Source organism: Buteo buteo, chromosome 11 (assembly GCF_964188355.1).
Source record: "Buteo buteo chromosome 11, bButBut1.hap1.1, whole genome shotgun sequence".
Taxonomy (NCBI): Eukaryota; Metazoa; Chordata; class Aves; order Accipitriformes; family Accipitridae; genus Buteo; species Buteo buteo.
In genome coordinates, this window is record NC_134181.1 from 40,255,434 (window position 1) to 40,277,230 (window position 21,797).

A 21,797-nucleotide genomic window follows, 5' to 3' on the forward strand; every position below is an offset into this window, starting at 1 on the left:
CTGTTTTTGCTAAAGCAGAGCAGACTTTTCAGCTGTCCTGCTGACTGAGGGAGGGGACTTCATTGAGCTAATTGTCAGCATTAGAAAAAGTCTTGGACTTGCTGCAGACAAACTGCATTTGTCCTACTATTGCAAATGTTTAGCTATTCATGCCTCTGCATGCTGTTTGCTGGACTCCTGTGTATGTGTTGGGGTCCAGCTGTGTGATACTATGTGTCCTTCCTGGGGAAGAGGATGGTGTTGGGGCTGAGCAAAACCAGGATTCTGGAAATCTGGCTTCTCCTCTGGGCCTTGCTGCTGATATGTATGGTAATTCTGGCAGTATCCTTAACTCTCCCCCACACCCTGCTGCCTTAGCTTCCCACTTGTACAAGGAGGGGAGTCCCCCCAGTCTTGCAGGGTGAGTGGGTGCCTCTGTGCAGGTTCTGAAGTGTAGCATCCTCAGCTGCCTGACATTGAGGGAGGTGAGGAGCTCTGGATGCTAATAAGTACATAGCTGGTGTATCCTCTTCTCATCTATTCAAAATCATTAGCACTGTAGAACAAACAGCAGTTTCTCCCAGCAGCGATGCCTGTGTACCCTGGTGGATATGTTTCAGGATGGATGATCCTGTGCAAAGTGTATTGGCGGAATGCCAGCCATTCTGGAGAGATCACTTGTGAAAATGAATTGTGCTTCATTTTCTCAGTTGGAACCAGCCGCACGTTCATCAGAATTCTGCTGCGTGAAAGTTGTGTTGGTTCCCGCTTCTGCCTGCCATTGTGGGGAAGCTGGAGTGAGATTTAAAAAAAAAAAAAGGGGGGGGGGAAAGGTGCTGCAGTGTTTCCCATCTCAGGGGAAGGAGCGTTCGTTCTCCTGGCTGGGCACATCTGGTAGCTCATCTGTATTATTTTCTTTGTAGAAATGAAACCAGCTGGGGGAAGGAGCATGGTTAATTCCCTTGCTTGTGGCTGTATCTCTCCATCTCTCAGCCTTTCCTTGGAAACTCTTCTTTGTGTAGAGAGCTTGGCTCTCTGAACAGCATGACAACGCTGAAAGGCAGCAGTTCACCCTGCTCACAGTAGAGCTAGGCTGTGCCACAGGGCAGAGGAGGCTTGTGGAGCTGCCTGCATTCCCAGCTTGTTACACAATCTGTTCCCTTCTGCTTTGTCCTCCTGCAGGAATGTTTTACACCGTTCATCAATGGCAGCTTCTTTGAGCATGATGGGCAGCCCTACTGCGAGGTGCATTACCACGAGCGTCGTGGCTCGCTCTGCTCCGGTTGCCAGAAGCCTATCACAGGACGCTGCATCACTGCTATGGGCAAGAAATTTCACCCCGAACACTTTGTCTGTGCCTTCTGCCTCAAGCAGCTCAACAAAGGAACCTTCAAAGAACAGAACGACAAGCCCTACTGCCAGAACTGCTTTCTCAAGCTCTTCTGTTAGAGGCATCATAGATGGGCGCTAAGCATCTTTCTGCCACCCCCTTGGCAGTTCTGTCTCTCTGAACATTACTGTGATTTAGAAACGTTACCAGGCAGGGGAGGAGGGTGGGGTGGGGGTGGGGTGGGAGTGCTTTCTGCTGCTATGGAGAGGCAGTAGATCCAGAGATGAGACGGACCATTAAACTGGAAATGCCCTTGCTGTGTCTCAGTAGAGAGAGGCTGAGTCCCCTCATTACCGTGTGCATGTCTGTGTGTGTGACTGACAGCTGAGCTTAGCTTGAGGGCTCCAACAGGGAGATTTTACCCAGCCCCCTCCTGGCAGAAGGAATCTTTGCCAGTACGTTTCAGCCTGTGTCAGCTCCCTGAGCGAATCGTGACAGTTGCAGACAACACAGCCCTCTGCTTTGACACCTCTTTCTCAGGCTTTTGTCTGCATGTGTGCAGTCTGAGCAATAGCACAGCGAGGGCACCCTGTGATCTCCGTGCCACTCTGGCTCCACTCACTAGAGCCACGTGGCGTGTGTGACTTACTGAGATCAGAGCATCAGCACAGGCAGCCAAGACCCTGCAAGGGTCTCTCCAGTTCCATTACACTGTAAGGAGATGATACCACTTACTTTTTTTTCTTTTTTTTTCTTTTTTTTTTTAAGAGGAATCAAAATGTTACTGTGTGGGGCTTTTTTTTCCCTGGTTTGTTATTCCCTGCCTTTTCTCAACACACTGGAGCAGGAGGTGGAGTAAGCCCCGACCATCCCTCAGCACTGATATGTGCTCCTGTGGGTGACATCCTATGCCAGGGACCTCCGTCAGCACCCAGGCCTGCTCAGGGCATCTGCTCCCCTTGCCTGCTGCTCCTGGGAGAGAGGAAGAGACATTGTCCCTTCTTTAAAAGCAAGTGCAGAGAGGTTAGAGCACAGCCTTTTTCATCCATCCCTGTCATGAGTGAGTGTGATGTGTGTGTGTTTATCTGGCCTGAAACTCTCCCATCTATCAGGGCCTGAAACTGTCACAAGAGCGGGGAGAAGTGGAGGGGTTTAAGAAGCCAGGAAAAAAAAAAAAAAAATCCAAACTTTATATCCTTTCTTCTTCCTCTCTTTGCTAATGAGACCTGTCAGCCCCTTGGTATTTCCCTTTTCTGTGCTCTTGTTAAACATGTTCTACTGAGAGATGCTAGAGCAATAACCTTTTATATTGACTGTTACTGGTATAACGAGTCCCTTGGGTCAGGTGTGTGTGACGCACTTGGAGTTTTACTATCGAAGTGAATACTGTATCCTGTCTTTGATAAGAACTGTAGATTTCTACACTGATTTTGAATTCATACCTAATTTACTTTTAATCCTCTTATACAGAAATCGGTTTTGAAGTGATTTTAAGAAAGCAACTTTTATATCAAGCTGTGCTGTTCTAGGCAGTATGCCAGTTGTGCTGGTTTACTGAATCTGTAACCTCAATGCTTTGTTAAGCCTAACTAACATTCAATATTTTCTTTTTATTGTGGGTTGGGAGGGGCTGGAATCTATGGGGAAGGGAATGTGACTTGTATTTTTTTTTTTTTCCTAGCACAGGCAGGTGAACTGTGAATAGCTTTTTTTCTCTCCCCCCACCTCCCCCACAGGTCACCTAAAAGTGTGTTTTTTGGGTTTTATTGTAACCTGTAAACTGCTGTAATTGAATCACCTGCCATTCTCCCAAAGCCCAGCTTCCAGGATGTTACAGTGAGTCTTAATATGATCCTGCAGGGGGGAAGAGCTCAGACCTTGGCCCTCAGTTTCTCCTCTTCAGCTACCTGAAAACAGAGCAGGGCTAACTGGGGAAGGGGTTCCTTTTCTACTGTGGAAGAAAGGTCTTGTGACAAAGGAGAAGAAACTGGGAGAGACAGACTCTGTTCCTGACTAGCTGTGTAACTTTGGGCCAGTCACTAAACCTTACCGTGCCTCAGTTTCCCCATCTGTAAAATGGGGGCAGTTTAGCTTGGATTTGTGAGGTTATTTTGAGGCTTAGTTCACGTTTGCTAGAGCACTTCTAGGTCTCTGGCTGGAGGGTGCTATGGAAGGTGAAATACTAAGTTGAAATACCTGATGGTGTTGTGTGGTAACAGCCAAAGCAGCCCAGGGAGCGGTGTTTGGAATTACTCCTCCAGAGTGCTACAGCAATATCACCATCGACATCTGGTTGTGCTTTTCAGCTTGGCAGGTGCACTAGGGGTCCGGGGGCAACTGTGTCAGAAACCAGCCCGACCTTAGGCTAGAATCTGCGGGTTACTGTCCTGCATAACCTTGCTGCGGTGCTTTTCTGCCCTGCTTGGGTCACTGAAACTGTTTTTCACCAGTTTCCCTGTACAAATGAACCTCAGTTTGTGGTTGTGAGACCGAAGATAGCTGTGCAAGGAAAGCACTAGAGCTAAAGCTGTGTCAGCTGGGCTGAACGCAGCTCTTGAAGAGCTTGTGAGGCAAGAAACCTTAATGCGTTTGTCTTTTCATCTTGAAATCGATTTGACTTAAAATGGACGTTTCTGAGCTGCGAGTGTTTGTCTTGCTGAAAATGTCAACTTCTTTCAGCCCTGCTAAAGAGGACAAAAAGCTGTTGTGGCGGGAGTACCGGAGGGGGAAGAGGAGATGCTTCTGGCACTACCACTTGTTGAGTGACACCTGCAGACTGTGTAATCATGTGCCTCAGTTTCCCTGTCCGGGGAGTCTTTAACCTACCTCACTGCTAGTTGAGGCTTGTGTAAGTGACACTTCTGGCACGTGTGGAAAACCCTGGGTGCAGGGTTCTGCGGAGGGGTGCTGGTGGTGCGCAGCACCGAAGGGGAGGCTCGTCTGTCGTCGGTGCTTAACGGAGATCGTTAAACACTTAACCTCCCGAGCAAGATGTTGAGCGTGTCCTGGATTTATCTGTTTTCTGATGTGCTGGGGTGCTATGTGGATGCTACTCTGCCAAATAATGACTTCTGGTGGCTGTTGCCACTGTGGGTGTCCAAAATGCCTGTAATTTGATTTCAGATGCAGTTTTAGGGTAGCACAGCCACAGCGCTGAGTGAGCGGCCCGGGAGGGTGGTGTGTGGGGTGAGACGGGGTGCGAGGGCTGGGACAGTGCTGGAGGAGGAGGGACCTGCGCCGTGGGGTGTCCCCAGGGTGGGGAGAGGAGAGGAGACGAGACGGGTGGGGGGGCTGCGGTGGCAGGCAGCTCCCGGGTGGGTTTCGTCTTTAAAGGCCTCAGCTCTGTGTGCAGCCCCCCTGGACCTGGGGAAGGTCTTTCACACCACGTCCGGGCTGGGCTGGGGGATGCTCCGCTGGGTCGACAGTTAATTTTTGATATCTTTTCTCCCTTGTAAACTTCTAACTCCGCTTTCTTTTTTTTTTTTTTCCATTTAAAATTCTTGCAGTTACGCTAATAAAATTTTTACCGTTATCCTCACGTGTGCGTTGCCCTTGTTTCTAGCCCTTAAGCTTGTGAGAAACCAGAACCAAAGCGGGTCACTCCTCTGGGGTTGGGGTGCTCCCAGGGACCCCCCCCCCCCCCCCCCCGCACCCCTCTGTCCCCCTGCTGCTGTCGCGGTCCTCCGGCCGCTAGGGGGCGGCCTACCCCGAGGCCAGCGGCCTCCTGCGCCGCCCGCGCTTTCCGCCGCCGGTCCTTCTAAGCGACAGGCGCGGTGCTCAATGAGGACGGCGGCTCGCCCTGATTGACACGCGGCGGGCAGCCAATGGGTTGAGCCGAGGTATCGGCGCGGCTCGCTGCCATTGGGCGTGAGTCGCGGTATAAAAGGAAGTGGGCCCGCCCTCCGGCCTTTCTTTCCCGGAGCCCTCGTGGAGGTGGGTGCGCGGCGCGGCGGCTCCCGTGGGCCCGGGCCGGGCCTGGGCGGCCGGACCGGGCTCGGAGTGAACCCGGAGCGAACCCGGGGTCCTGGGCCGCGGCCGGACTGTCGAGCGGGGAGCGCGGAGCCGCGGGGAGGAGGCTGGGGAAGGGAGGGGAAGGGTGCGGACCCGCACCCGGCTGAGCCGCGCTTCTCTCACGGCAGGTCCCATCTCGTCTTTAAACCCACCGGGCGATCCTTGGAGCACCGCCGCGATGCCCAGGGAAGACAGGGCTACGTGGAAGTCCAACTACTTTATGAAAATCATCGTGAGTGTCGGCGCGGTTCCGGAGGGCTGAGGCTCGGCCTTCGTGGGGTGGTGCCGCCGCCCGGGCCTCGGGGGTGATCCCGACCCACGGAGAGCGGTCCTGGCGCTGCGAGGGGCAGCGGGAATCGGGCTGGCGTGTCTGCGGGGGGTGGGGGGTGCTTTCTGAAAAAGAGGTGGGGTGCCATAGGTTGTCTGTGTGAGGAAGGATTACGTGGCGGTAGGAAAAGACGAAGATAGTCCGGATCAGACCGTTTTTAAGGTTCCTGTGAGAATTTGCTGTGGCAGTTACAGAGGTAATTTGTTTAGGGATCTAACCAGACAGCTGAGTGAAAGGTGCAGCCTTGTGGTGCACCCAACGTCAGTTTGAGCTGAGCACTCTCAAAACTCCCGATGGATTTTTTACGTTTTAACATATTGTGGTTTTAATGCTGCTCTGTGCGCTGGTCCAGATTTCTTTGTGTCTTTTTTGCTATAGCAACTCCTGGATGATTACCCAAAATGTTTCATTGTGGGAGCAGACAACGTGGGATCCAAGCAGATGCAGCAAATCCGTATGTCCTTGCGTGGGAAGGCTGTTGTGCTGATGGGGAAGAATACAATGATGCGCAAAGCTATTCGTGGTCATCTGGAGAATAACCCTGCCTTAGAAAAGTGGGTAATGCTGTCTGAATGTTTTCCTGGATCCTCCACCTGGGAGGAGGAGATGTTGTCTGAGAAGTAGAACTGAAGGCTGTCATCTTTTCTTCAGGCTGCTGCCTCACATCCGTGGGAATGTGGGCTTTGTCTTCACCAAGGAGGATCTGACTGAGATCCGGGACATGCTGCTGGCTAACAAGGTAGGGCAGATCAGCCCTCACTGTGTCTCTGGGCTGGCAGATACAGAATTAAAAATAAAACTGAAACTGTGTGTGGGATACCTGATTATTTGGAGCCTTCAAGGGCTGGCAACTAGGCCTCTGCAACCTAAGCTAAACTGTTCAAGTTCAACTTCTGCCTCACTTGTGTGTACCTGGGTGACGTCCATCCTGGAGGAGTGCTTCAAGAGGGATTTGATGCCATCCCATGAGATCTGAGAGGTGAGCATTCCTTCAGCTTCTCTTTTCCCCTTTTTCCAGGTGCCAGCCGCTGCCCGTGCCGGCGCTATTGCTCCTTGTGATGTGACTGTGCCAGCCCAGAACACTGGTCTCGGACCTGAGAAGACCTCCTTTTTCCAGGCCTTGGGCATCACCACGAAGATCTCCAGAGGGACCATTGAAATTCTGGTTAGTGAGCAGCATGCTGCTGTTGTCGAAGCTCTTCCTTGACTGGAGGGCCCTGATTGTGGCAGTTGACGGAGCTGTGAAGGTCAAAGCTCCTGTTAGTGCTGAAATGCTGTATCAGCAGTCTGACTGCTGTATTTGGGGTATTTGAAGGAGGAGGCCTTGCTTGGCTCCAGTATGCAGTGCGGTGGGGACTTAAGTTTTCCATTGGATCTCAGCTGTGTGGTTAAGCTCTGCTGGAGGAACTTGCAGGCAAGCTACCTGCAGGTAATGGAGGAAGGGCGTTGCCTTTCTCCTCGCTGAGATGCAGCTGCTTGTGTGGTCTAGGGCTTTCTCAACTCGTGGAGCTGAATTTGGAGCCTCTTTTTGTTGTGCTCATTTGTTCCTTCAGTTCCATCTCTTGCCATTGGAAATGTACATTTGTGTCCCATTGCATTGACGTGCCTGAATTTCTTTGCGTGTATTCACTCCTTTTCTCTTTATTTCCTCAGAGCGATGTCCAGCTTATCAAGACTGGAGACAAAGTGGGTGCCAGCGAAGCCACCCTGCTGAACATGCTGAACATCTCTCCCTTCTCTTTCGGGTTGGTGATCCAGCAGGTCTTTGACAATGGCAGCATTTACAATCCTGAAGTGCTGGACATCACCGAGGAGACCTTACACAAGCGCTTCCTGGAGGTGAGTGCCACAACCCGTACCTGTTATGTTCCACTTCTTCTGCCTAACTGCTGTGGCAGCCAGCACTGCCCCAGGATGAAGTATCATCTCTGGTATTTTCTGTGGGCTCTTGCAGAGCTGGGAGCTCTCCCCAGTGCTCTGCAGAAACAGTCTGTCAGGGAATACCTTGTGTAGACTTTTTCCTCTGAAGCTATTTCAGAAAGCGTTTGAGGCCATTTAAATCTTTGTCTAATTTTACTGGAGCTGCATTACTTGTCTGCATTGCACGCTGTCCCTCGTTACGTTGGCAGCGTGGAAATGTGCCGTCATCTGTCGTGGTTTCTAGCCCAGGTTATTTCTCAGAGCACAGAAACCTGATTCTCTCTCTTCACAGGGTGTTCGTAATGTTGCCAGTGTCTGTCTGCAAATTGGATACCCGACCATTGCTTCCGTGCCCCACTCCATCATTAACGGGTACAAGCGGGTCCTGGCCGTGGCGGTGGAGACCGACTACACCTTCCCGCTGGCTGAAAAGGTAATGGCTGGGTCTGATCTGCTGCTCAGAGGGGTGTTAAAAATGCAGCCAGGCACTTTCACAGAAACACCTTGCGTGTCACCTAGTTTGAAAGAACTCGGACCTGCCTGTGTGCGGGGGACCTGTCCTGAAACGGGGTTCTTGCTTCCACATGTTGTGTGTGAGTGGCAGGAGAAAGGTGAACTACCTGGTTTCCTTCCTCCCTGGGGCTGTTGCACTTGAGTGTAGCTGAAATGTCTTTGATTCTTCATGCATGGCAGCGATAAGTGCACCTGTTTGGCTTCTGGCAAGCTGCAAGCATTGCCCTTAACGATTGCAAAGGTTCAACCCTTCAAAATGTTTGTTTCCTTTGAGTTTACCTTTTTTCCCCCTGCTTTTTGCAGGTGAAGGCCTTCCTGGCAGACCCCTCTGCTTTTGTGGCTGCCATCCCTGTGGTAGCTGAAGCGGCCGCACCCGCCGCCGCTGCTGCTGCTGCTCCGGCGAAGGAGGCGGTGAAGGAGGAATCGGAGGAGTCTGATGAGGACATGGGATTCGGGCTCTTTGACTAACAACAGCCGCCGTCTGTCTTATTTGTGTCAGAGTTGGTCCAGTGGGAGAAATAAAAAGCTATTTTACACCTTGACGTGTCCTCGCATCGATGGTGTAGTCTCCAGATCACTGCGAGGGTGGGGTGGGGGTGTTGCTGGGTGCAGCCGGGGCTGAGCAGAGGCCTCTCCCGGCGGCTTGTCTGGGCCGTGGAGCCACCGCCTGCCCCCTCTCCGTTCCCAACGCTCAGGGCTCGGTTCCGCCGGTTCTCCGGGCCGGCGAAGCTCCGGGTCCAGGCCCAGGCTCAGGCCCGGGCCTAGGCCGCGGCGCCGTCGCCATGGAGACGGGCCCGCCCCGGCCGGCTCCGCGCGCGCGGCACGCACCGGAAGCTGCTACCGTTTCCGGGGTCACAGGCGGCGCCATGGCGGCCGACACGCAGGTGAGTGCGGGGCGGTCGCGGCCCGGTGATGGCGGCGGGGGGGGGGGTTCCGCCGGGGGCCGCCTCCCGTTCCCGCTATCGCTGCGCTCCTTCGTCCTGTTTGCGGGGCCTGGCCCTGCGCCCGCGGCCGGACGGGGACGTGGCAGCCGTTCCCGGGGCGGGAAGGCCGCGGCGCCGGCGCTGCCCGCTGGAGCCGCCTGCAGGGAGGCCGCACCGGCGCCGTGCCCCGACCGGCGGGGCGAGGGAAGGGACGCCCCGCTGCCGGTCTCTTTCCATCTCTGAGGTGGCCGGGAAGCCGGGGCTGAGCCGCCGCTCCGTGAGCGGCTGCCGCGGCCCGGAGAGAAGCGCGGGACGGCGGCTGCCGCGCTGGGATGGATCCCGGCCGCTCCCGAAGTCAGTTCCTGATAAACGACTGGCACAAGCTGCGTCCTTGCCGGCTGCGTCTCGTCTGCGGCTGCCGGCCCAACGCCGGGCTCGGCGGGCCCGCGGCCTTCCCCCCCCTGCTCCCAGCGACTCAGCGGGGGCTGCGGCAGCCGGGAGCCCCGTTTGGAAAGGGAGAGCCCGAGCCCTGTCCCTGCTCCGGGTGGCTGAGCGGAGCCTGCCGGGGTGGAACTGCTCCCGAGTGCCTGGGGTTGCCTGTTATGCCCCGATGGGCTTTTTTTTCTCCAGCTTGGTGTGTTAGGTTGGGATGTTCCCAAGGCGGATCCCAGCCTTGTCAGGATCAGGTCCTTACTAGTACAAATGCCGCAGTTTGTTCTCTGTGTTTGTTTGCAGCAGTGTTGCTTGCGTCCTAGCCTTGGAACGCGTGTACATGTACATCCTAATAAAAAGAAAAAGCAAATGGGTGAAGCCTGTCCCAGCAGCTCTTCCCTGGAGACTGGGGAGTCATAGTTTGTGCCGTTTGTGCAAGTCACTAAGCTGTTTGGGAAGTCCTGTAGTGTTATACATCATTTATATTTTTAATTTCTAGACTGTTGGGATAATTTTAATGTGCTTTTCATGTCTGTACGTCTCCCTGCTTCTGATTAAGCAGCATGAGTAAGTGCAGCTTGGTTTGAGTTTGCATATGACAAACTCACGTAATTGAAAGGTTTGAAAAGAAGATGAGCTCTTTAATGGCGACTTGTTCTGTCAGTTCTGATGGTAACAACGTTGGTCGACCTGTGCCTTAGCGTTCAGAGGTGCAGCCCTGCTTTCAGCCAGTTTTTAAGGAGAGCTCAGGGTGGGAGATGGTCACAGGGTCGGGCAAGTGTGGACGGCCTCTCTAAATGCCGGGTAGCTGCAGCACAGAATTACCCTTCTTGCATGTCAGCAAAAAAACTTCACTGAAAACAGCTCTTGAGAAGGATGGAGGCAGTTGCCATTTCTCAGTTGCCAAGTTTCCTGTGCTTCGAAGAAGATTTGTGGCAAAACTGGTAGAGCTCTGCCTGAAGACGGAAGGAACAGTTTTGATAAAGGCATGTTTACTTGCTGCCCTTCCTAAAGATGATGATGAGTATTATTAACATATAAAGTTGCTCAGTTTAAGAAGTGAATTTTAAAAGCCTTTTCTGGAGAGCTGTGTTTTCATTTATGTAAATGCAGAGAACCCATGAACGTAGACCTGGCTGAGCCCTGTTCAGCCCAGAGAAAGTTTTTATCTTGCATATCTTGGAAGACTTGGAAGTTCATGGAAATGGTTTCAGCAGTTGAAGGACCAGGTCGCTGAGAACTTAAACTTCTTTCTAGTCTGTCCAGACAGTGTATCTCACTGTCTTGATACCACTTGAAAACTGAAACAAACTATTTATAGGAGTTAAACTCAGTAAGCAGTTTCGGTCCCTTCCAGCTGGCAGATATAGGCACTTAGTAGCACAGGCATGAAAAAAACATTTAGTTGTGTGATGTGATTTTTCATTTTGCTTGGGTAACCTTGAGCGCTACTGATAGCGCATGGAAGGAGTTTGATAGTGAGGCGCAACCTTTTGTAATCTGGCGGGTCCAATTTACAAAATCCCTGCGATGTGCCTGTTAATTTGGGAAAAGAGTGAATGTGAGCAGTTTATTCTTTTGCTTGGGCTGACTACAGAATTTCACAACTATCCAAGGCCAGGTTGGGTGGGGCTTTCAGCAACCTGGTCTGGTGGAAGGTGTCCCTGCCCATGGCAGGGGGGTTGGAAGTAGATGATCTTTAAGGTCCCTTCCAGCCCAAACCATCCTATGGTTCTATTCTATGACTGACAGCCTGAAACCACAGGTGATTTTTTCAGGATGGGCGATTACAGTCAGCCCGGGGTCATCTGCGGTTAGAAGTCCCCCTTTGGGGGTGCATGGGCTTTAGGAGATAACGTACACTGAAACGCACCTTTGCGTTCTTGAAGTGCTTTTTTTTTTTTTTTTTTTTTTTTGCTTTTAAAGGTCCTGTACTCTAGGCTCTTGATCTTACCTCTTGCTCTGTGTTACTTTTAGAGGGGTAAGCGTATCTTACAGAGCATGAGTGCCGTGACAGGGACACAGGTTAACAAACAGAAAACAGTCATCCCTCAGCCTAAGGGGAAAGTTTGTGAGTTTCTTCATGTATGATGTACAGTGACCCTTTCCCCAGCAGGTAGGACTGCAGATGCTCACATTTGGTCACTAAGAGATCATGTAGCAGCAGATGACATGTTTTGCTTGCCCTGGTTTTGCGTTCTGTGTGTTGATATCAAAGGCAGTCTGATGTTTTTTCCTCTGTGTGTGGTTTTAGATTTCTGATACACTGAAGCGGTTTGCGGTAAAAGTAACAACAGCCAGTGTGAAGGAGCGGAGAGAGATCCTCAGTGAGCTGGGAAAATGCATTTCTGGGAAAGGTAAAAGCTTTGGGGCACTGTTCTGGTTACTAGGGTGGAGAAGAATGTTAATATGTGTTGTTTCAAAGGCTGTGTGAAACTTGAGCCATAGTTTTTTGAGGTAGAGGGCTGGCAGCGTTTGTAGCCTGTGCTTTCTCACGGCATTAATTCTAAGCATGGGTTTTGTAGGTAGCACAGAACTCTGGTTACTAGCATGTGTGCTTTTTCAGTTAGTAGTTGTAGCATCACGTGTATTGGTTTTTCGTTCGTGTGTCAGTTGCCCGTTTCTCTCCTGACTCTTAGCCTGTTTTTTTAATGATTCGTGGAGTATTTATATACACACACACACATATATATGTAGAGAGATGGAGAGTGTAGAAGATTTCAGATAGTCTTAATAAAACAGTTGAAGCAAATTTTAAAAAATCTTTTAAATTTCTGCCATTTTCTGAAGATGACTGTGGAATAGCATGTGTTCTAATTTTGCCATTATTTTAAAAAATATGCATAAAATTTGTAAAGAGAGAACTTTTACTATGATCTTTGCAAGCAATTTCATAGATGTGAGCAGTTCACAGATTTCAGTTGTGAAGTGAATCGTGTTAGTGTTAAAGATTAAGAGCTCATTGATCTATGAAGAAATGTTTTGAAATACGTTCTGTTACAGATCTTCCAGAGGGTGCAGTGAAAGGCCTTTGCAAACTCTTCTGCCTTACTCTGCATCGATACCGGTGAGTAAATTGATGTGGAAAGGCTGTGTTATTTAATCTATCAGTATTTATGTATTTATTAGTTAAACTGGTGTGGAGCAGCTGTAAACGTTAGCATGCAGTGTCACATAGGTGCGTATGACACTGAAAGATGCTGTCTAGTAATTGGGCTCTCAGGTTTGACATTTACCTTGTGTTTTTTTAATTTACCTTTGACTTACCTTGTGTTTCACCTTTAATTTTGAAATTAAAACTTTCATTCTGTGGTTCAGTTTGCAAGAAGGAATGCTTGTGAAGCAAGACTAAGGTGTCCTTTAGGTGTCTTTTGGACACTTCTAGATTGGATTAAATAGTGGCCTGTTGTAGAGAAAGCCGTTCAGAACCTATGTTTTCTTCTGCAACCTGACAGAGAGCCTTGACATAACTTCTGTCAGTTGAGGAAAGGAATGGAGTTTTCTGCCAGAAACTTCTCCACTTGGAACAGCATGGATAAAATAATTATTAGCTTGACTGCTGAAATGAGAAAGTAGTGTCCTTTGTGTGACACAAGGGTAGTAATATGTGTAATGTTGGCAGGATTTAAAATGTTCATGGAGATAAATTTTTCATTCTAGCGATGCAGCATCCCGCAGAGCCCTGCAGCTGGCGCTTCAGCAGCTCGCAGAATCCCAGCCAGATGCAACAGCAAAAAACCTTCTGCAGTCGCTTCAGTCCTCAGGGATCGGCGGCAAGGCTGGAGTTCCCAGGTGCTGGATGAGTTGCTTTGTGTAGAAGCAGTTCTGAGTTGCTGGTAGTTGCTCTTGTGTTCAAAATGATTCTTCTGCTGCTGCTTGCCAGAGGCGCTGAAAACATTTAGAGACAAAGCTGTTAATGACCATTTAAATGTTCCTCTCTTACGTCTTTCATGTCTTCTGGGAAAGCAGAAGGACTATCCTAGTATTACTGCTGGTGGATTGGGTCTGAGTTACGATTTTGCCTTTGTTAACCTTCAGGTCTGGAGAAATGAGGAACAAACTCTTTTACCAAGGAACAGTCTCCAAAATGATTAGGAAAGGGGATTTCCTCGCCCATCTGGTGTTCAGCTGGTGGAATTCAAGACCTTCTTACAGGCAGGGAGATAATGAAATTTGAAGCTGAGCTGAGAAACACGTGGCTTTTCTATTGTGATAGCTTCTGGAAACACTAGTCATTCCAAAAGGTGACTTAGGGTATTGTTCAGCTGATACAGGCCACAGAGTGTCGTCCTGCAATGCCTCCATGGCTCAATAGAAGTATAGCTTTTAGAAAAATATCTGATATTGGTTTAAAGGCTTGCAGTGATACAGTATTTACCCTTCAGTTGCAGTAGCTAGCCTTGTGTGCAAGGACGCTTTCTACGTTCTTTCGCTTTGAGGTAAAGATCAAAATGGGGTGAGGATCCTCGGGGAGCTGCGAGGTGGGATCCATTACCTGAAGTGGAGGGAGGAGGTGAGAGTTAGCAGAAATGAGAACTGAGTAGTGTGCCAGGAGGGAACGTAAGCTGAGAAACAATTTGGCAATCTAAGGCTGGGAAGCTCTGACAGTAAAGATGAGCAGCAGATGAGAAGTCTTGAGTCACTTTTTGGGCACTCTCAGTTGGCAAAGTATTTAACTCTCATTTCTGTAATGCCACTGGGAAGATCCAAAAATGGTCTGTCTTCTGCTAAGGTTTTTCATTCCCAGCAGTCAAGACTTAGCCTTGTTTATGCCATTCAGAAGTTCTAAGCGTTAAACAGGAGCTGGAACATGTAGCTTATGAAGAGTAATTATTTGCTTTAAATGCTAAGACTTTAGCTATATTTTTCTGTGATAAAATTGCCTCGCTTATAAGGTGGTGTTCTGACTTGGGCAAAGATGAGTCTGTTGGGGACTAGTAGATGTAAGTTACACACTGGGAGTAATAGATTTACCTCCTTCTCCTGTTTGTACAACAGTAAGAGCAGTGGATCTGCAGCTCTGCTGGCGCTCTCCTGGACATGCCTGCTTGTACGCACAGTCTTTCCAACACCTGAAAAGAGACAAGGAGAAACATGGAAAAAACTGGTAGGTTCTTTTTGGTTACAGAAATATCCCTTTGGAGATAAGGACTTAAAGATTCCTAATGTCTTTTAAGTTGCTGAAACATTGCAAATCTGAACGTAACTGATAATGTCATATTAAAATCCAGGTTTGCATGACAATCTTTTTTGCTTTCTGGTGTATTTTGATCTCTCCTGTTCCGCTGGAGAAAGCAGGAGTTGTATAAAACATGACAGTGGGGCAGTCTTGCACCCACACAGAGTTGCTCTGCATACTATGGTGTATACCATTGTTTCTGGACTAGGTGTGCTAGTGGTGCCTTCAAGGTGCAGTCTGCAGCATGGCATGAATTCCTTGTGCCTCCCTTGAAGTATTTGCATGTGATACTCTGTCATATAGTGTCAAGTAGGTTTTTCCTTTCTTTTCACCTACTTTAACAACCTGAACCTGTGACCATGCTCATAGCACCTTGGAATATGGTTGGAATACATTTTCAGAAGAGATGTTATGTGTTATAAATCGCTGTTTTCAAAGTAAGAGTTTCCAAAGCTGCTATGTGTGGTTCTGCAAAGTGGTGTGTGTGAGATGAAAGCAATGGCAACTCATTGGGAGAACTTACACGACCTAAGGACTTTTTCCTAAGCAGATTCAGCTAGTTACTGGCATCTGACATGCCTCGTTTGATATGAGCTCTCTGAGGAGCAGGTGCATGAAGGTTTTCTCGGCTATTTCCTTTGGCAGGTGGAGGTTCAGTGTTTGCTCCTTTTGGAAGTCCTGGGAGGTTCTCATAGGCAGGCGGTGGATGGGGCTGTGAAGAAATTGAACAGGCTGTGGAAAGAGGTGATGTATACCTTGTATGACTATATGCAATAGCTGTTCTAGATTCTGTTGTGTTAATGTGCCTTGCTCTTTTTCTCTTCAGAACCAAGATCTGGTGGATCAGTACCTATCTGTCATTCTTGGTCTTGAACCAAACCAGAGTTACGCTGCAATGCTGGGACTTGTGGTGCAATTTTGCACAGCCCAGAAAGAGATTGATATTGTTAAACGATACAAGGTAAATCTGTTGTACTGCTTTTTTGGGGGAATAAGTAGTGTCACTTTACATCATGGAGAAGGGGGCTGAAGAGATGTCTCAGTGAGGCTGGTACTTTGCATCTGCCCCTGGTTTCATTATCTGACAATTCAGTAGTCTTGCACTTCTGACTAAAACAGCTGGGATAGATTTATAGAGGAGGTGCCAGATATATGGCTTTTTGCTGTGGCATGTGCATTTATGTAGACAGCCAACACTGCAGCTTTCTGCCTTCTCCCCTGTTGTAGGAATGGAAGGCAGCATTTAGGTCTCCTTGCATTTTGAGTGTTGGGCTGAAGGGTAGAGCAGAGAGCACTGATCTTTGCTTGACTGTCTTATGTGAGGATGGAAGCAAAGCTTCTGCTTAGTGGATAGGGCTGCCTTCCAGAGGAGAATGAGATGGGGTGTCAAGCCTGGCTTCCTGATAGTGTACAGGGAGCTGTGTATAGGTTGTGATGTGGCTGTAATTTGGTGTTTCTGCTTGTTCAGAGTGCTCTTCTGGATTTCTATTTGAAGACCATCCTTATGAGCAAGACAAAGCCTCAGAAACACGTGCTGGTGAGACACACTGTTACAGAGCTGTTTGTGCTTTTGTCCTACGTGCCACATCTGCTGCTGTGCTGAGCGCTTTGTACCCTTTGCAGGACAGCTGTTCCCCGCTTCTTCGGTACATGTCTCACGCTGAATTCAAGGACTTAGTTTTGCCAACTCTGCAGAAGTCCCTGCTACGGAGTCCTGAGAATGTAATTGAAAGTGAGTCTGTCATTTTTCTTCATTGTTCTGTCAAAGCTCATGAATAGTTGTTCCTTAGAGGTCTGGAGTTGTTGGGGCAGTGCGTCTCTCTGGACTATGCTTTTGGTCCTGTGAGCACAGGCAGCAGGATTGTCTGGTGTCTAAGGGTTAGATGTGGAGAAGCAACATTTGTGGTGTGATCCCAAGTGTCTGGGTATGTGATAGCTACTGTTTGCACTGAGGACAGAATTTCACAGCTGAGTGCTAAGAATAATCCTGAATTAATCTGTTCATTGGGCATCAATTTCAGTGTTTTTTTTTTCCTACTCCTTACTGACCTTGTCTGCTCTTGATGTGAACCGTGGGGAAGGGTGTATTAAAATGCTAAAAACAGTTACTTAACAAAATGTAATATGCCATTATCTCTTCTGTTGTCAGCAATCTCTTGCTTGCTTGTATCTGTGAACCTGGATCTCAGCCAATATGCTCTAGACATTGTGAAAGGACTGGCCAGTAAGTACTCGTAACTTCTGGAGGGAATGATGAGTTCAGAATAAAGCTTTCTTCAACTTTCTGGCTGTACCTATAACAGCTTGATTACTGGTGAAGAGGTTGTTTTATGTGGGAGGGAGGATGATGCTGTAATTTGGAACTGGAATAGTTCATGTGACTGTTCCAGAAGCTGAGTCAATCCACATGTAAAGATAAGTTGCCTTGCTGATTTTATGCAGTTTGTCGTGAGGAGCTCTTAGCATGTGCATTATTTTCTAGGTCATCTGAAATCCAACAGTGTGCAGCTGATGGATGAAGCAGTTGTGGCATTAAAGAACTTGGCTCGACAGTGTAGTGATCCTTCAGCTGTGGAGTCACTGGGCAAACACCTTTTTGCCATCTTAGGGGGTGAGTAAATTGTAGGATAAGCAGTGGAGATGAATAAAGGTTTGCCAGCTTCAAGGAGTTTTGTGTATTGTGTTTTGTGTTGTCTTTAGCTGCCTGTATGGTAGGGTTGGCTCAACCTGGATCAGGTATAATGGGGCAAGGTTTTGTATTTTAGGGAAGATTCTTGATGTAGCACGTAGCTGTTGTCTGTAAGTCAGCCATCACCCATTTGTTTCTATTTGGCAGGCTCAGAAGGGAAGCTGACAGTTGTTGCTCAGAAGATGAGTGTCCTTTCTGGTGAGAATCCTAGAAGAAAGCTGCTTCTCTGGTGGAAGAAATTCAGCAGAAGGCTGAACGAAAGGGATCTGTACTTAAGCCTTTAGGATTCCCTGCCTGTCATTCCAAATTGGCTGTAGTTGATGTCACAGAGGGTGCTGGATACCACATGCCAGTTCTTGACTTTCTATTCAAAGGAAATAATTGGCTGGTGGGCTAAGTGTTTTATGCAAGGAAGAAGATGACTGTGTCCCAAGTGAAAACGAAGACAGGTCCTGCAGTATTGGTACATGGTAGATGTGACATCCAGATGTAGTGACAAGAAAAAGAGATGTCTGTGCAAGGATTGCAATGTGAAGGGTCATTCTTGATTGTTTTTAGATTTTGCAGCAAGTGCTGGTAGTTTGGGAACTAATGAGAGAACTCTGTCCTTTCAGGGATCGGCAGCCTTAGTCACCATGTGGTTTCGGGATCCTCTAGCCAAGCTCTGACTGGAACTGTGGCTGAGCTTTTCATCCCTTTCCTGCAACAAGAAGGTTAGACCTCTTGCCTTTGTTCTGGGTTTGCTAAGCTGCTTTCGTCTTGAGCAGGATTTTCGTACGGCATGTTATTCGGGATAAATCCGGATTCTCGCCTGTTGTGTTATAAAATCTGTTGCCCTGTTTTGATGAGCAACCCCATGGAGACAGTGCTGTGTCTGTTAGAAGCACATGCATTCTTTTCCTGCCTCCTCCTGACATTTTTACCTGCTTTCTGGTTTATGTTCCTGTGTTTTATGCAGTTGCTGTACTGACATGAGCTCTGTGTTAATTCCTAGTCCATGAAGGCACATTGGTTCATGCAGTCTCTGTCCTGGCTCTTTGGTGTGTTCGGTTCACCACAGAAGTTCCCAAGAAGCTGGTAGAATGGCTAAAGAAAGCCTTCAGCCTTAAAACCTCTACTTCAGCTGTGAGACATGCCTACCTGCAGTGCATGCTAGCCTCTTTCAAAGGTAAAACTGTGCAGCTATTAATAACTCTCTTGACTGTGTGGCTTAAGACTAATCAACTTTTCTGCTTCCTGATATAAGTAGATAACTGTGTGGATTAAGAAAGATTTTGTAAGGCAGTATCCGTTCACTGACCTACTTCGTATTTCTCCTTAAACTCCTTTTTGCCTTCCAAGTTTATAAAGATGGTTTGTCTCCTTGTTTAACTAGCATCACTGCCCATCATGCTGTCTTTTATATACCCCCGGAGTAATTTTTGATTGCTTTATTTTTGTCTTATGCTTAAATTGTAAGGTTTCTAGCTCAGGGACCATGCTTTTGTTTTTTATAGCACCCAGCATGCTGGGATCCTGGTCTGTGGCTTTGGCTCTTGGAAGCTTTAAAAAACAAAAATAATATTACTGTGTTTGAAATGAAGATCTTAAGAAATTCTAAACTTTTGGTGGTCCTTTTGAGATTTGCATCAGTTGGTCCTATCCCCTTTGACTTCAGCATTTCATGCATGGGTCAATAGGCGATCAGTCTGCCCGTATGCAAGATCTCCCTTTCTTGTTGATGCAGTGTGAATCAAAAAGATGGTATACATTTGCTTAAGAGATCAATAACTCAATGTATTGTATAGGTACAATGGATTAGCCATCACTTTCTCAATATGAATATGAGCGAAATTGTAATTCTGCATTTTTCTATTGTAGTTATCAGGAATTTCTGTGCTATCATAGGGCTGAAAAAAACACTCTAAAAACTACTTACATGTCACAGGATGGCGGTCCTTTCAGAGACATCAATATGGCAAACCTGAAGTTGCTTAAGCTTGCTATGGGCAAAGGGGATTACTTGTGTGTGATGTGTGCAGCTGTTCAGGGGATCAAGGCTCAAGAAACTTATATTCTAAAATGATTTACTCACCACTGGAACAATGACTACCATTGTTTTGACCCATCCACTGAAGCATCCAACTGGGACATAAAGAAAATAGAGATTCTAAGTCTTATGAATTTATGGTTCAAACACTACCTGCGAATACTTAACGTAGAAAATCACAAGGTCTTTTGTTTCTTTTCTCAGTGTTGTGCGTGAGATGTTGTTTCTGGAAATACCAGGAACACCTAGCTCAGTTTCTGTGGAAGCAAGGGTTGCAGATCAGTGGGATTCCTTGACTTGTGACTGTTTGAAGTGGAACAGATGGTCGTGGCTTGCCAGGAATTTACTTTCCCTCTCTTAGGGAAACATAATCTTTGAAGGCAGACTTCCTGTGATTTGAACCACTTCCTTTAATGTAACTGAATTAGCATTTTCTTTTGCATCCTGTGAACAGAAACTCATATTGAGATGGGACTTTTCTGTCTGTGAGGAAGGGACTAAAGTGGTTGTCATCTAGCTTGTCATAGTTAAAGTTTAAGGATAGTAGTGATTGGCAAGTACTCTGGGAGATTCATAGCCTTTCCAGTATGTGCCTAGTTCCTTTGCTTGTCTCATGACAACAGAAGAACCATTGATACCCTTGTGGTGTAAAGTGTGAAGGATTATGTTGTTTTGTAACTTGTCTCTTTCTGTCTCCTCAGGTGACACATTATTACAGGGCATGGACCTGCTGCCAATGCTAATCCAGACAGTAGAAAAAGCAGCATCTCAAAGTACTCAGGTTCCCATGGTAACTGAAGGAGTTGCTGCAGCTTTGTTGATCTGCAGGATGTCTGTAATTGAGGGACAAACTGGTAAGGTCACAAAACATTTAGTAGAATCCAATACAAACAGGTTCCGAGGCTTAACACTTTTCCTTGACAGTGTGCATGAGATACTGTTCCTTAATCTTTGTATTGTATCTGCAGAGAGAATCATTGACATTTTGTAAACCAGGGAAAGATTTATTCCCATCTCTCTCAGTTATGTCAGTGAAGGATTCTTGCTGTTCTGTGGCTTTGCAAATTCCAGCTTCCATTCATTTAGGGCAATATTCCTCTTTATTCTGACAGAAGATGTTCACCCAGATCTGACATGCTAGGACCTGACTGATGCATTAAAAGTATTACTTGCTTGTTATTTGGGTAGTATTTTTACAAACCATCTTTGGAAAGCATGAGGACTGGAATTTGGTCTTCCATTAGAAGATATTACAAGAACTGTCTGAGTTCATACATCTGCTAAGATATGAAATCCAGGTGTGTTCTGTCTATCAAAAGCAACATGCCACTTTCCTCCTTTCCTTCATTTTTAGGAAGGCTTGTCCTATCAAAGATTAAGGTGAAACAGTCTTTTTACATTTCACCAGTGTAAGTCAGAGAAATATATTTTTGTCAGCAGGTGTTTTTTTGGGCATGCTTATAGTTCTGAATGAGAGGCGTGAGAGGCTTTACAACTGAAGACAAGTAAAGCTAGAAGTAACTTGAGTCAGGAGAATTCTACTGTATTTTATGACGCTCTTGAGTTCGCACTTATTTTGAAACATCCTTGATAGACATCTATTCTTTTCCTGTCAGAGTCTAAGCTGAGTGGTTTCTGGCAGCTGATTCTGGATGAGAAAAAGCAGATTTTTACATCTGAGAAGTTCTTGCAGTCTGCATCAGAGGAAGGTAAATTGTCAGTTATTGTGTATCTGATTGCTGTTTAACTCTATTACTTAGTACTTATAAGAGCTAATGTTGCTGTTGGCCCTGTTCTGTGGTCCTTGGAGGATCCAGTTTCAGATTAAAATGAACAGCGTACTCTTTCAGAAGTACATCTAGACTAGTTGTAGTCTAAGGTTGACAATGAATTAATTTAATTTGTAATGAACCTGAGTTATCAAACATTTATAATTCCAAATTTGTGTAGTCTATAAAAGTCTTTCCAATACAAAATGCCTCTATGTGGTGTCCCAGTTTGTAAGTAAATAGTTGCAGTCAATCTAAGGGATGTGGAGAAGCCTAAAATTAAGAATAAGATGGGAAAAAGTAAAATAAGGCTGGAGAAGAAAACACGTAGGTGAAAATCTGAAGATATGTGGGGGAAGAGTAATAACAGATAGGAAATCAATTGGGTTACAAATTAGTGTCCCTATGCTTTGTTTTGTTCTCTTGTGCTTAAAGATTAGTTGAAAAAAAAATTAATGGAATGTGCCCAACAGAAAACATTACTGAATACATTTTAAACGGAAAGTTTTGAAAATTAATTCATGAATCGTTTCTCTGAAATGAATTCATTTATCTTTTGTACAAAGCTTTGAAGAGGTAAAGTTTTCTAAATAGGAAATAACATTGTTTCTCCTTTGCTTCCTGCAATCCCTGTTTCCTGAAGGCAATGTGTATATCTATTCGTTTTCTCTCCCAAGTCTGCAAATATCCTGAAA

General features: G+C 47.2%; 3 protein-coding genes across 10 annotated transcripts in view; all 3 read left to right on the forward strand.

The window, feature by feature from the left end:
* The window catches only part of PXN (paxillin), a 48,464-nt gene extending 43,621 nt beyond the window's left edge, over positions 1 to 4,843 (forward strand). For all 5 annotated transcript variants that reach the window (XM_075041777.1, XM_075041778.1, XM_075041779.1 and 2 more), the window contains one exon: positions 1,162 to 4,843. In XM_075041777.1, coding sequence (XP_074897878.1) covers positions 1,162 to 1,428 — 267 coding nt within the window. In that variant the 3' untranslated portion in view covers positions 1,429 to 4,843. The remainder of the gene's footprint in view (positions 1 to 1,161) is intronic.
* Positions 4,844 to 5,066: 223 nt separating this feature from the next.
* Positions 5,067 to 8,623, forward strand: RPLP0 (ribosomal protein lateral stalk subunit P0). Its single transcript, XM_075041783.1, has 8 exons — positions 5,067 to 5,242; positions 5,449 to 5,552; positions 6,027 to 6,202; positions 6,300 to 6,387; positions 6,667 to 6,813; positions 7,302 to 7,487; positions 7,861 to 8,001; positions 8,385 to 8,623. The coding sequence occupies exons 2-8, from the start codon at positions 5,499 to 5,501 to the stop codon at positions 8,547 to 8,549; spliced, it is 957 nt and encodes a 318-aa protein (XP_074897884.1). The 5' UTR covers positions 5,067 to 5,242; positions 5,449 to 5,498; the 3' UTR covers positions 8,550 to 8,623.
* Positions 8,624 to 8,927: 304 nt separating this feature from the next.
* The window catches only part of GCN1 (GCN1 activator of EIF2AK4), a 44,675-nt gene continuing 31,805 nt past the window's right edge, over positions 8,928 to 21,797 (forward strand). For 2 of the 4 annotated variants that reach the window (XM_075041784.1, XM_075041785.1), the window contains exons 1-17: positions 8,928 to 8,965; positions 11,691 to 11,793; positions 12,440 to 12,503; positions 13,097 to 13,228; positions 13,475 to 13,591; positions 14,435 to 14,543; positions 15,261 to 15,359; positions 15,442 to 15,576; positions 16,084 to 16,152; positions 16,239 to 16,347; positions 16,765 to 16,839; positions 17,098 to 17,226; positions 17,452 to 17,502; positions 17,919 to 18,017; positions 18,299 to 18,472; positions 20,035 to 20,187; positions 20,950 to 21,042. In XM_075041784.1, the coding sequence (XP_074897885.1) occupies positions 8,948 to 8,965; positions 11,691 to 11,793; positions 12,440 to 12,503; positions 13,097 to 13,228; positions 13,475 to 13,591; positions 14,435 to 14,543; positions 15,261 to 15,359; positions 15,442 to 15,576; positions 16,084 to 16,152; positions 16,239 to 16,347; positions 16,765 to 16,839; positions 17,098 to 17,226; positions 17,452 to 17,502; positions 17,919 to 18,017; positions 18,299 to 18,472; positions 20,035 to 20,187; positions 20,950 to 21,042 (1,729 nt within the window). In that variant the 5' untranslated portion in view covers positions 8,928 to 8,947. The other 2 variants (XM_075041786.1, XM_075041787.1) reach the window with 2 other exon arrangements.

Coding starts and splice junctions, on each gene's coding strand:
- RPLP0 (XM_075041783.1), top strand. CDS start 5,499: ATGCCCAGGGAAGACAGGGCTACGTGGAAGTCCAACTACTTTATGAAA. Junction 5,553..6,026: donor ACTACTTTATGAAAATCATC/GTGAGTGTCGGC, acceptor TTTTTGCTATAG/CAACTCCTGGATGATTACCC. Junction 6,388..6,666: donor ACATGCTGCTGGCTAACAAG/GTAGGGCAGATC, acceptor CCCTTTTTCCAG/GTGCCAGCCGCTGCCCGTGC.